General features: G+C 38.3%; 2 protein-coding genes across 10 annotated transcripts in view; both read left to right on the plus strand.

The window, feature by feature from the left end:
* Positions 1 to 10,061, plus strand: part of LOC110827635 (uncharacterized) — a 34,269-nt gene extending 24,208 nt beyond the window's left edge. For 3 of the 5 annotated variants that reach the window (XM_022059473.2, XM_022059474.2, XM_087352843.1), the window contains exon 2: positions 3,308 to 10,061. In XM_022059473.2, coding sequence (XP_021915165.1) covers positions 3,341 to 5,329 — 1,989 coding nt within the window. In that variant the 5' untranslated portion in view covers positions 3,308 to 3,340 and the 3' untranslated portion in view covers positions 5,330 to 10,061. Of the gene's footprint in view, positions 1 to 1,768; positions 2,039 to 2,219; positions 2,305 to 3,307 lie in introns of those variants that run through there. The other 2 variants (XM_022059475.2, XM_087352844.1) reach the window with 2 other exon arrangements.
* The window catches only part of Atpalpha (sodium/potassium-transporting ATPase subunit alpha), a 110,481-nt gene that overhangs the window by 24,261 nt on the left and 71,531 nt on the right, over positions 1 to 14,689 (plus strand). The window lies entirely within an intron of this gene.

Genomic DNA, 14,689 nt, shown 5'->3' on the forward strand with positions numbered 1-14,689 from the left:
TTTTTCCAGCCGAGAGCCTTCTAAGAAATTCAATCTGCTTTGTGACAAGGACCCTCGATTTAACATAGTGAATTAAGGTTTTGGACTTGTGTCCTGAGTTGAAGAATTTCCACGTTATTTTACATAGCTCTTTCAACTACAGAGGTCACTTGATACAGTATTACCGCCCACGTGGGTGATAATTCTAAATCTTTCAAGAATCTTCTCTCTCAGCATTCCTTCTACGTGTTGTAGTCAGCCGTGTTTTTACTTGTCAATATGTCTAGATCGTCTTTGAGTTCATTCTCTTTCCTTTCAAAACAAATGCAGCTTTCAACATTTCTTAAAAATACCACCTCATTAACATGTAGATCATCAGTAGTCGGAGAGTGAAAGTGACGAGAAGGTTTACGAAACAGGAAAATTAGTTTTTTTCTGTGGTGGCTTCTTCTTCTTCTTCTTTATTACGCCGTCTCCTTACAGGAGGTTGGCGACAATATGAACAGGATCCTTCCATCCTTTTCTCGGACTGGGACCTGTTCATATACGTCCTTGGCAGATGATCCAGAAGTGGTTTGCCATTGCCTTCTTCTGTGTGTGAATGGAGTAATTGTTGGGATGCCACGGAGGAAAACTCCGTGTTGCCTAGACCACGGCCTTGCCCAACACAAGTTATAAATCCGGGCACCGCCGGGAATCGAACCCGGGACCCCAGGATTACAACGCTGTGGTGACTGAGGGAAATAGACGGCGATACAACTTTGTCCCCACATTACCGGAGCCCACGTGCTGTCATGAGTACGCATCAGGACTGGTTGTAGGATTCATGCCCATTAGTACTGGTAGGACTCTGTGGTGGTTTTCCTTGTCGGTGGGATTTACAAATTTTAGGACAGTCAGTGATCTTTCGAAAATTTGCAGCTTCCCTCCTCTCTTATCATTTGAACGACTGTAGGAAAAATAGGCTACTGATAGGCCTGCTTCATTAACGAGATCCGGTTTGCATCAGATGGCGTAAAGAAAATTTCTGTCGCATTAATGAAAGTTCTTCTGTTGGTACAGATTGAGGATTTGCGACGCTCGGCGTTGTGTTGCTAGCGTCGATATCATGTAGCCGAAGTTACATTCGATTGGGTTGTTTTAAGTTGCGTTAATGTAGATAAGGTAAGGTTTGGAAGTTCTGTTTAGGTTAGGTTAGGTTAGGTCAGGTCAGGTTAGGTTAGGTTACGTTTTGGTTATGGTGGGTTAGAGAGCGAGAAAGAAACGTTGGTAACTACCTCGCGATACCCGGCGTTGGGCTGCTAGAGCTATACCGAATGGCGTATGGAACATACCTGAAGTTTGTTATAACTAAACACCTTTCCACTCAAGACCGGCATAGTAAAAGAAGGTTTAGAGATTAAACTTCTAACTTAGTACCGAGGGAGATATTGTGTTGCTTTGTCACGGTTTCTTTCTAACCACTTGGGATAATGGGACTATGATGGACTGGTGATTAGACGTGGTAAATCGAGAAAAACTGCTTCAGTGACATTTCTTTTACCAGAAATTCGGGATTGAACACGGATCTCAACTGTGGGGACTTTGCTTCTAAACTTATGGCACAGTTGGGGAGGACAGAGATAAGTAAATATATATCACTGAACGCGAAACAAAAATCAACTGTAAAGTAGAACTTAATAATAACATGAATTGTTCAACTGCGACGTATGTGATGTGTTTGCTTATCACACATGTCTGACTTCGTCACGTGTTCTTGGGCTTAATTATCCTGGCAGGGTTATCTATTTTGTCAGTTAGTATTCTTATTGCCGAGAGTAAAAAGGTAGAATTTATTCCTGTGAAAAGTTGCGACTAGGTTCTAACTAAATTTGAATTAAATAGCAAATGCAGGAATTATAACCGATGCTAAATAAAATTAGACCATTCAAAGTGTCACACTGAAGAGAAATTTGAAACCTGTTAAATTATATTAACGTATAAACTAGAGAGTGCTGTATGACGTACGAAATTGTCTTGTTTTGTGACATTTAATATCAACGTGGGATTTGTTTAGATGGTGAGATATAAGTTTTATCTTTTACTGTTACATAGTTTTAAGTACGTTTATCCTTGTTTCAACAACTCGATGGAATGTATTTCTTAGAATAGCTTATCATCATTACTTATCTTAAGTAACCTCTGCTGTTGTTATATTGTCGTTAAGTAGCTTAGTGGGAAAGACTGGCTATAGTACGCTTAAGCGTTTAACACGTATCTGACTGTGTACAGTACGTTTTAATTGACAAACGAAGGTAAAGTACATTGACTTCATTCTTGCATTCTGTAAGTTAATAATTTTTTTTTTAAATTTTAGTTAAATTTACATGAAAACAATGTTAATTGAAGTAGTGAAATATGTGCTCTTACACGTGATTGAAGTACGCACTGCACAAATTTGTTTTATTCAGACTGAGGTAAGGAGAATCACCACTTGTTGGAGAAATCATATCTTTAGCTCCTTTCACATTTTCAATATGCTCTTGATATCGGCAGGTTGCCGCGGAAGGATGCAGGGGTATTTTCCGTGGTTTATAACTGCGTAATCAGTACGCGTACTCATGTCCGCTTGTGAGTCATAAAATCAGTGCTCATAAGCGCTCAGAGAAGTTCAGCTGGATTAAAGTGTCGTCTGATGATGGGGTCCAGTGTCAGTCTTTCGTGAACACATTAACAAATTTTAGTTTTTATGAAAGCGGGAAATGTCTTGACCAGCTCAGCATTTACTAAGTTTAAAAAAAAAATACCCTGCACCAAGGACCTTTTAGCTGGTTATTGTTACATGGTTGCTAACACCATGTCCTAAGTCACTGATGTTAAAATATCCAATCGTTGATCGCTGTACTCACAGCCGCAATCATTATGGGGTCTTCCATGGAACTGTAGTGCAATGAAATGTTACTTTGGTTTCATAGGCAGTTCTTAACCATTTCGGTGTTATGAACTAGATTTTTCATTTATGAATACCTGCCTGCTCTCTTGCTATTTCCTTTATAGCGTCAGTGAATAGAAACATCTCCTGCCATAGCTTATCATTTCAGCTTATCTCATGTCGACGGAAATGATTGAACAACATTTTAAACCATTTACGTGGATGAAAGGTACTACAGGAAAGATTTAATGTGTAATTCGTAGGTATTTTGTGTGTCACATATACAGCAGGGGATCATGTAGAACTCTTGGAGTTTTTGGACACTTCAGAACAGGGTCAGATTATTGATATTAGTGCATGGATACTCGCATTTTACATGTGGGTGGATTGTTATAAGAGTTCCGAACCTCGTTGCAGAGACGAATTCCCGCGACGGGCGCCACCTGAAGGATGAATTTGAAGCCGCGAGGAAGCCGAGGGCGAAAAGCATTCCGAGGAGGACTGGCAGTAATGCTCGGAATGTCGTTCATTGCCTTGTACTTCTCGGACACTATCATCCAAGAAGCAGTAAACATAAACCGACTTTTCCATTTACCTACGAACGACGAAGACTACCCTGGAGTCGACAGTTACTTAGTTTGGAGTGATAAGTGTCAAATTCCTACCTTTGATCCTTTCGATAAATCCATCCGTAAGTTTGTGACTCAAGTGGAACCTATAGTGTGTTCAACCAAGCCACCGCTTACATACATCACACGTGTACCTGACGATGCGAGCTATCTGTTGATGATCAACATCAGCGCCGTGCCTCATTACGCCGTTAATCAAGGGAATATTAGTTGCTGTTATTCTGTAATCGCTAGAGTCAACGGCCCATCTAGAAAAATATACACCCGCACCGCGGACAACTATTACTCTGTAAGTGAATGTTCAAATTTTGAGACAGAAGTTTTCCTAAGTCCTGAGAAGGAATTTATTCTGGTCCATTGTTTCGAGGTGACTGAACGTGGAGCAAAGACAAAAGTGTACAAAAACACTCATGCCACTGTACCGGTCAAACGAGCTGTTCAATTAAAATTGAATGGAAGTAATTCTAGAACGAATTCCGTCGAGAAGAAACGACTCAGTGTTCTAGTATTGGGTTTCGACTCTGTATCGCGCCTTAACCTACTACGTACCATGCCAAAGACGGTGCATCATCTCCGAAGTAATGGATGGCTCGAACTGCTTGGGTACAACAAGATAGGCGAGAACACCTTGCCCAACGTTGCAGCTCTCCTCATGGGTCTCACTTCGGACCAAATGAAGAATCAGTGCTGGACATCACGTTACAAGAAGATCGATGACTGTCCTTTTATCTGGCGAAATTTCTCAGAGGTCGGTTATGTCACAGCCTATGCTGAAGACGAACCAAGAGGGGGCACGTTCAACTACGCCAAGACTGGTTTCGTGGTACCTCCGACAGACTACTACATTCGCCCTTTCTTACTTGCTTCTGAGGACAGACTGAATGTTAAGACGCGACACTCACTTAACGTGTGCCTGGGTCCAACTCCCACTACTGAACATATTTTTCGATACATCATAGACATCGTCACAGTGTTTGAAAGTGCCTTGTACTTTGTGATGACGTGGATCAACAATTTCAGTCACAGTAGCAATGCAATCCCTGCAGACATGGATGACAAAGTTTCTGTGTTCTTCCAGGAACTGGAAGATACCGGAGCTCTTAACACGACATTCGTTATATTTCTCAGTGATCACGGGATGCGATGGGGAGATATTCGTAGCACGTCCATTGGCTGGTTCGAGGAGCGTTTGCCTTTTATTTATATTTGGGTTCCGGAGTGGTTTAAACAAAAACACCCGGATTATTACAAAAATTTGAAAACAAACAGAAATCGCTTAACATCGCCATTTGATTTACATTTGACTCTCAGGGAAATCCTGGAAATGTCAAGGCAGAATGATAAAAGGCGTGTTGCTTATGAATGTCCAGGGTGTCCAAAATGTGTAAGTCTGTTCTCTGAAGTGTCAGCAGACAGGGCCTGTGAAGACGCTGGCATCACCGCCAATTGGTGCACTTGTAACAAGTACAGAAGTGTGTCTAATAAAGACGAAGTATCGGAGGCTGTTGCTATGTATGCACTGTCAGAGATAAATGCAAAATTGCAGAAGGCGGGGAACAGCTCTGCTCAGTGTGCGGAACTGACGTTCGGCCAAATTATCAAGATAAAACGGAAGACGACGAAGGATTTTCATGACGACTTTATCGTATCATTCAACGCACTGCCAGGAGGAGCCGTGTTCGAAGCGACTGTACGTCGTCTGAACAGCACCTTCCAGCTGCAGGGGGAAGTCAGTAGGATCAGCATGTACGGCAATCAGAGTGATTGTGTTGATGATGCAGATCTGAAACTGTACTGTTATTGTACCTAAATGCAAATCACATTTGCACAAAATTCAGAAATTCATTTTGCGATATAGTATTTGAGACTTTCGCGGCGAGTACAATCAATAAAATCTTCTCGGGAAATCAGCCGCATTAGCTGGTTACCGTAGTAAACCGACGTTTCGGGAACCAACTCTGTCCCCATCATCAGGGTTCTGATGTGACTGGATCCACGGAAGTCGCCTGTGTAACCAGCTAACGCGGCTGATTGCCCGAGAATATTTTATTTATTGTATTGATTTTTAAGTTCAGATATGTTGAATAATTGAAAATCTAATGTATACAAAGTCCAAATTAGGCTAATTGAAACGTCATATGATTATCATATTGATTTTAACTCGTCGCCTTATTTTATTCTTTGGTTATTAGATAGTTAGATTTTCTTTTCAGTCTTGTCTAGTCAGACACAATGATAGTATGAATTCACGTTTATATATCATCCGGAGTTAAGTTGAACGGGTCTACAATTTGAACCCTTTTGTTCATTAAACATGGCGAGGTTTGTCATTAAACCAGCAATCACAAAATGGCACGTATTTAAAGAGTTGTGTTAATATTCGTTATCTATATAGCAAGGCAGCCTACAAACTCAGTTCTTGGCCCTGTTCAACTAAACAAGTATATGTAGAATGCTATTTTTGCTAGTTCGTCCTTACCCGACAAGGTTCTCAACATTTGCCTTATTATATTCTATATTATTTATATTATGTACGTTGTAAAATTAGGCCTATTTTAATATATTTTTGTGTTCACTTGTTAGTAGAACATTTTGATGCGAATATAATTGAATTCTTAGTACAGAAGGAGAATAAAAGTTTGTTGTATTTCATAATTATGCCCTGTGGTTCAAGATGTAGTGGGTTGGTACTAAAACTGAAAGGGATAATATCTGTGGTTGGTATTATTAATATTTTTCATTTCTTACTTTTATTATATTTCATTCTCTCTCACACGCTCTCTTCATTTAACATTCTTGTTTCTAAGACTTCAGAGACGTTTCGAAATATAAATGGCATAGGTATAAAAATAACGGATCAGGTCGCCAGTGAAATTACGGTAAAGTGTTTTAACTTTCTTGTAAAAAAAAAAAATACGGAACGATGTCGTGTCTGTGATAAAAAATACATCGTGACGGAAATTTTATCGTAAAATGACTTTCCTTTTAGATGCCACCTTCCGGTTTGACTGTGAGCGTTAAAGCATGGAAGCATAAAATGTTTCGGAAGTTCTTACTTGTAAGATGATTCTGTGTGAAAGCTTAACTCAGTGTAGCAGAGGCCTTCCTGAATAGGTAATAGCTGCCTTTTATAGAACCCAAAGGTTCAGCGCCATTTTCAGAACCTCACGCCACTGGATGCTATCGTGAGCACATCCGGCTTACATGCACCCACTTTTTCTTAGGCCCGTCTCAATATTATCTTCTTATTTGCATTTGCTTTCCAGTTTCCTTCAGATATCCCTGCTAAAATGATGTATGCATTTTTTCCACTTCCATGCGTACTCCGTGTCATCTCCATTTCATCTTCCTCGATTTGATCGCCAGTTTTCTCTGCCGTTCTCTTGTTTTCTCGTTCTTAGATCCAAATACTCTTTCTGAGATTAATTAAACATGAACGTAAATTCATTTTGTTATATTATGAATATAATAGTAGGCCTATATATTTTACTGTGATCTAATTTCACTGAATTACCTCAGCATCCGGAGTTTACATAAAGTGACTGTATGAAATAATTCAATTCAGTTCATTTATTTAAGTGTTTGCCAATAGCAAGAAGCCAATAACAGGAAAACACTGATAATACATATAATAATAATGAAATAATAATGAAAAATATTACACAAACAGATTAACTAAACATATATATGTACAGTATTAAATATAACAGTCAAATACAGGCAAACCCAAAATAGAAACAATATTATACACAAAGAAAAATAAATGAATAAATGTAAATAAAAGCAAGTAATTCACCTAGGGAACACTAATATAAATGTAAAACGTTAAAGAAGTGGACTGGGATAACTCAATTAGCAAATTAACTCTACAGTTTGGACGGCAGGTGTGAGGTTCTCTGCGCGAAACTTTTATCCGTCACCACGTCAGTGTATAGGCCGATTTTCCTATTATAGAGCAGCTTATCCAATAGATACCAGAGTTAGAGCCGTCGGAGCGTGAAACTCACAATTGACCTTCTATTTCCTAGTTCTCAATTACGTGGAGATTCGCCTATACGCTCTCAGTATGCCTTAATTACGTGTTGATGATGCATAGGGCTAACTTTATATTTTCCTAACTAATTTATACAGAAATACGGTGCTTTTATAAATGCTTGAAACAAAATATTTTAAGTGTAGTCCGTTATCTTCTATATTTATAATATGTACGTAATTATTCTGTAATATTTGTTGTATTGACACTACAGTGCCTTCATTTTCTTATTTTATAGGAGAATTAATATTTATTGTATCCAATCTGTAAGTTTCATGTCGCACGTAATGATCCGGTTCATCTTTACCTTATCTGTTGGACAGTGACAAAATTCAATGTGAAATTCACATAGAAAATGGTGGTTTGTAAATACGTTGATATGATCCAAACCGAAATGAAAGGAGCGCATTCTCTTAGCATTTACGTTTATATACATTCTGCCAATAAGTAATCTCGTACAATTGTATGCGTATGTCAGAGGGGGTCCCGAGTAATGGCTAGACATGTTAGTGTCGCTTTAAACACATGGTTAACAATTATTAGTTTCGGTATGCGTGTATGAGACAGTCCCATCTCGGATTAATATTTTGATAGACCGTTGTGTTTAGAATTCATAATAAGGTTTATCATCACATTGAATTTGCTAATAAATTTTAATTAGCTAAACAGATTAGGGAACAGGCAATTTAAAAATGGTTTGTTTATTTTGATAATTCTTGAGGCTGTAGTGTTTCTTTACATGTCTTCAAATATATTAACGTATTTGATTAAAGGCGCGTTATTCTCTCTTTCCATATTGTTTTTTAGGAAGTAAAATTGTTAGGCTACATTTCATGGCTAAAGATGGCGACCTATTAGCAATTATATCTTCCTAATAAGTTATAAGAGAATATTTATCTATTTCAGAACGATGTGTAACCGAATATGTATAACTGAATAGTAGAGTATGCAAAGAAGGTCACAATAGTTTTGTTTGATAAACAAACATTGCCAGTTTTCAGAAACTGTTAGACGTGTCTGATGTATTATGTAATGCATTTCTTATCTTTATCTAATTGCACTATCGTAGACTTAGGTTAAGTTCGTTAATGAGGGATATGCTGTCCCGAGTTTTTTTAAACATCTGTATTAACTTTGAACCGGGCGGAAGTAACTTTGTGGATGTCGGCGGATGTATGTGGTGTTACAGGAAATAATAGTGGCCAGGTTTTTCAGATATCTTTATGAATAATCAACTGAAACCGTATAGCGTGTTTTATTTCAATTCTCTTTATCTGAAGACAAGGAGACTCCTGTTGAGAGTTCGTCTAGTAAATTCATTCACTTAGAGAATAGCAGAAACGTTATATATTCAACGAGTATGAATAATCCGATAGTTTATTAAAGAAAAATCTAGAAATAATAATGATAAATCACGTAGTATCGGACCGATCTGTATTTGAGGTGAACCAAAGAATTGATTACGTATGTGGTTTTTGTGTGTTTAGTTCAGACACAAATTGTCATTCTGAAGTTCTTTAACACTGGTGTATTGGAAGCGTTATAATGCTGTGTCTGTTGTTTAAAAATAGAATAATACATTTTGAAACGTGCTGTGTTTCGGACACCGGCTTTGTGTCAGTTTTTCGTTATGAAAACTGGTTTTATATAACGGACCACTGAGTAAGATACCTCCTTGCTTGAAGAAGGGGAAAAAAAAGATAGCATTCGAAACGTAGTAAATTGTAGAATTTTAATTGTTTTAATTTTTAAGTAACAGGTGAGGGGCGATGTACAAACACAGTTTCATAACATATTAATTAGCATAACTAGTTTAAAAGGATATTCTGGATTTGACGAAAACGTTTTACAGCAATCTCTCTTCTTTTCCACCTGCGTTCAGAACCGGAACACGCACAAAATCAATCCGTAGATGTTTATATTCATTCATTCTCAATATTAAGGAGAGTACTGGAATAGTAATCATTGCGGTGTCCAACGGGCAGACCTTAAAGACCTGCGGACCGTCATATTACTTAGTTTTTGACGTTGAAACATATCTGCAAGAGACCTAACACGTCACGACCCACAATACCACATGCGTCTGCTGCTTCCTATGTGTTGACCAACATAAGAGCATGTTTAACTGCGGCTACAAGACACCCCAAATAAGAAACAGATGCACTTACGCCCTTTTTACTAAGCAGCTTGAGGACACAGTAATATGTTCTAATTCGTGTAACTATAATTGTTTTAAGGTAATTTGATTATATAACTTGATAACATGCCAACATAATTCAGGACATTTTAAGTACATCGTATATTATAGTAGGTTATCTCATTTTGTAGTACATTAACCCGAATGTTTCAACCTAAGTGTTTTACGTAATTTTAACCACAGTGTGTTTTACGTAACTTATATTTGCTTCACACAATAGCTGTAGAGACTGAGTATGATTTTGTATGACCGAAACATTTTGCTGTGAAATGCTCTCATTGCTAATAAAGTATAAGGTGTTGGTGTTTGTGATGGAAGTGTTGCTCTATATTTATTATACAGAATGCAAAGAATGGACATTGATTAAGGACGCTGATGGACTTGTGTGCTTAAAAGGCCACACGGTGGTCTATTTGGAACACGGCCTTATCTGGACTCCTTCAGGTCTCTTTTGACGTCACACCAATTATTTTATTGACTCAATATTGCATCAGCTCTACGGACCCTGTCGGAACTTCCTTCGTCAGTGTGCATCGCCTCTTGTACGGAGAATCGCTTGGCGTTCCTGCTTCAATTGATGGTCAGCCCTTGAGTACAGTCGTACCCTAGCATCGAACTTGACTCTAAATGCCCGAGATAATTTTATATACCAGCAAGGTCTATTTAGCTAAACAACTCCCTGGTCTAGGTCTTTCTTAAACAGCTTATAGTCGCTAAGCTTACCAAGAAATCTGTTTTTCAGTGAGCCGAAAATTCATTGCCATGATGATAATTGTCTTCTGTGATCATGCGCTGTATAATCTAGTAGAAATATGCCGATGTTTCGAAAGCTCTTGCTATCTCAGTCGTCAGGTTGATGATAAATTTTTAGCCCTGATGATGGCGGCAGCAAGCACCTCTGTAACGTCGGTAAACTACTACTACCGGGAGACAAGTCATCCTCATGCTCGCTGCCGTGAGAACCTGAAATCTCAAATGTTAGGCCCCGTTTTGTTATAATTAAATGAATTACGATGAAAGAATAAATGGAGAAATCCAGTTAGTCCGTGCTTCTTCAGAAGTTTGTCCTCGAGTTCGCTGGCGAAAGAATGACATGTTATTAAGCTCTAACTCATTCTGAAGCCATTCGTTGCTTCCTAAGAAGCTCTACAGAATTTCATCTCCAGACTGGAAATAAACTGGAAGAATGATTAGTTTGCATTGTTCACAAAATAAAGCGAATATTTCCCGCTCTATGTCTTCGCTTGAGCATTTTGATTCAACACAGGGTACACTGAGGGTAATTTCCCCAGCAGAGAAATGCTACTGTGCACCTCCCCCACCCCCCACGACTCACCACCCCCCACCCCAATTTCCATCCTCTGCGCAACTGCAATGCAGATAGCTGGTGTCTCAGCATCCGAAAGAACTGTGTGCGAATGAGGTCAACATTGCATCTTATAAGGGATGCTTGTCGTCTTACCATCGACTTGATAATATTGCTTACAGTCCTGTCATAATTGCTTTTTTCTGTAAAAATTCCATGAATTGATTTTGTGGCCTCGACCACATCATTAGAGGAAGAAAAGTGGAATTTGAAGGACTAGGAAAAGTTTTTCTCCGATTCATTTGGTTTTCCCGTCGGTTTCATTCCACCACTGCTCTGTATTCACTCCTGTATCATCTGAGGGGAAGGGTAAAGTGCCTGTTAGAGGCCCAGAGGCATAATTGTGAGCATTAGCCGACCAAGAACCGGTTGCTTGATTGATTTTATACATCTTTTGCATAAACATTGTAGTGGAGTACAGTAACGTTCAGAAATGAAGACTTCAAATAAGGCTTAGATTGAAGGAAGATAATTTTTAAGTTCGAAATAAAGACTTATGTCCGGGAATGCATAACATGAACAATTTGAAGACATTAAACATTAGTTCTTCATTAGCATAATATCTTTTATAAGACCGTGTCGCTTGTAAAAGCCACCAGCAGTCGCTTGACATGGCTGTAGCGTGTATTATTTCACATCTAATTAGTTTGTTTGGATAGTAGTTGCGATATTCCAGTGCCGTGATTTGGTATTTTGTTTGAATTCATTCAGGCGCACAATTAATTAGATCACAAAGCCTTATCTTCTTCTTTCCCAGTCTCTCCCTTCCATTCTTCCACATTTCCTTCTGTTTCTAGCTTAATTTAATATTTTTAAGCCTTCTTTTAATTACTGAAAGTAAAGTGAAGATTATATTTGAACCACTGAATGTGTTCTGTAGGTTCATATTCGGGAAACCCAGAGTTTGATTTTAAACGGATTTTGTAATGATTTTCTTCAGTCCCTCCAAGGAAAGTCTGGTACCTTATATGAAGGTTTATTTTCATTTAGGATTAATAGAAACGCTAAACTATATCAAAAAAGGAAAATCATTGTAAAATGGGAAGTTAGCAGGTTTTAAACGAAACTAATAATTACATCGAGCGAATCTTGTTTGAAGAGTTGTCTGCCGGCCTGAAATGAATGGGTGTCACTGCATGGTCGCTGTAATGTAATACAGATTACACCTCACAGTTCCACCCTTCCCTGTCTATAATGAAGTTACCCAGCTCGATGTAATTGCCTTTCAGAAGATGAAATACGAAGATGGACGGACAGACAGACAGGCGTGTATTAAATATTTACGTTTTTAGTCTATTAATTATTTCAGTTATTAGTCTCTTTGATGAGTCATACTCAAAAGCATGTTCTAAAGTTAGCTTCGTTTTGAACTGTTATATTTGAGAAATTATCTGTGGAACAAGGCTCCACAAGTTCTGTTCAGAATCAGAGGCTAATAGGACACGCTTTAAGACACCGGAAAGATTAGTTGCAATGTAACCGTGAAAAAAATAGCATACTTCAAGGCCACAACAAAATCGTGGAACATTGCAACTCTAACAGCGGAGCCCAGATTAGTGAAGACAGCTCAGAACTTGCAGTGTAGGAAAGCCAGCAACGCTGTACTGGTTATCCGATAAATTGTTTACAGGTAGGCATACAGTTGTTAAGAACATCACCGGGTAGGATTTGAGGTTCTCACAGTGGTGAGTAGGAAGATGTCTGTCTTCTGGGTTGTAGCGTCTTGTAATCTGGTAGAAGATTACCAACGTTTCGGATGTCGTTGCTGCCACCATCATCAGGGCGATGAGTGGGGATAACTAGTGATTATGAAGACTTCGGCTATGCTATGGGTTTGGCACTTACTTTATCGTGATCAACTGAGGTATGCCCACAGTACTCATCTTTTCAGTAACAGAATAAAAAATATTCTCTTTGGGCATTGTTTGGATAAGAACGCTGTAGGCATTTGAAAATTTACCGGAAAACCTCTGTTACAAATATCTCATACTTAACATCATTCATAACCGTCGCAAGAAGAGATTTTCTCCTCCGAGCTGGCTTTCTGCACAGAACGGAGAGAAAAAGTAGTTTACCTGCATCAAATCTCTTTCGTTGAAAAATAAAACAAAATGTTCACTTTGTTGATTAAACAATTGAAAGGCTGCCTGCATATATCGTTCAAGACAGACAACTTCTTTCTTATTAAAAATTTACTGACAATAAACCTCACAAAATCTTGTCGCAGCCAAATTTACGCCTAAGTAACCAAGTGGAACAAAGTTCTTCTTGAGAAACTGAAAGTTTTTCAGCTAGTCAAGAAATTCTCTGGTTTTTATAGGTAAACCCCTTCCCATGTTATATTCTGTACACCTTTTTAAATGCCATGTACGTTTGTTCCAAATGAATTACCAAAGACGTGCGATTGGTTCGTCATGGAATCCAAACTGGGTCAAGGATAGCCATGCCTCCGTTATGCACTAAATTGTTTCCATGTACTACGTAACAAGTTTTCTGTAAGCCCTTTTCCCTTGACTGACGTCATCAAGTCAAGTTGTTCCATTCATTCAACTATCCATCTGATGACGACCAACGAATGAAAACCGCTTTCCAAGGTCCTGTTCCCATCACCAGACCCTACCCTAACCGTTGTTTAATATGTAAGTGGTCGGTCTGTACCAACACGTGAATGGTTGGTGCTAACATTGTGTGGGACTTCACAGTTGCACGCTCGCACCGTCCCTTATTACATAACATCGATTATAGTTTTATTATGCATTAACACTTTAAACGTCCATGAATCGAGCTGTGAACGAATTCATTGTTGGCCCTATCGGTATAATTTAAATCTTGAAGCTAAAATCAAGTTTAAAAAAGCTGCTTATCACATAGAAATTTTGTTGACGTAAATACGTCTATAAGGAAGGGTCATTCGGCAAAAAAGTGTAACAATGGTTACCTAGGAAACGTTACATTACATTACTTTACATTACATTCAACTACCACAGACCCATCTTAAGCGTAACTAATTCAAGTTAAATAAGCAATGTCTTAATCAAAATTATCTCAATTGTAAAGCGGATATAAAGGAAATATTTAGAATAAAGCCAATATATAAACTTCCTTTCCGTATAGACGTATTTACGTCAAATTCTCCGGAACCGTGGTTCCACTGACAACTTTTTGTACGTAACTAAATTATAAATCTCGTACTTCTGTGATGTATTACATTTTTTTTTAGAACCAACCTTACCTTCTCAGACACACTGTGGTAAAAATGTGGGGTTATGGAAATAAGCTACCGTTTCTTAACAATGTAGTATCTGCGGGACATTGTGCATGGACATTTCCTTGGGTTTTCGTCATCGAACGTGCAAAAAGTTAGACGTTTCTTTACGATTCCCAAACTTTTTTTTTCTTTGTAACTTTCGAGGAGACTAGAAGAATTTAAATTATTTCAGATTGCAACTGCCAACATTTCCTTTGAAATCAGTTTATGTGTTATGCTAAAGACGTTTTGGGGACTGGATTACAAGTGAAAAAATATTACCGGGATACTTGATATATATTTGTTTCTTAACAAAAATGTTAAAGC

The sequence above is a fragment of the Zootermopsis nevadensis genome, unplaced genomic scaffold (genome assembly GCF_977971745.1).
Source record: "Zootermopsis nevadensis isolate Lab colony 2312 unplaced genomic scaffold, Znev_1.0 Znev_ptg000021l, whole genome shotgun sequence".
Classification (NCBI taxonomy): Eukaryota; Metazoa; Arthropoda; class Insecta; order Blattodea; family Termopsidae; genus Zootermopsis; species Zootermopsis nevadensis.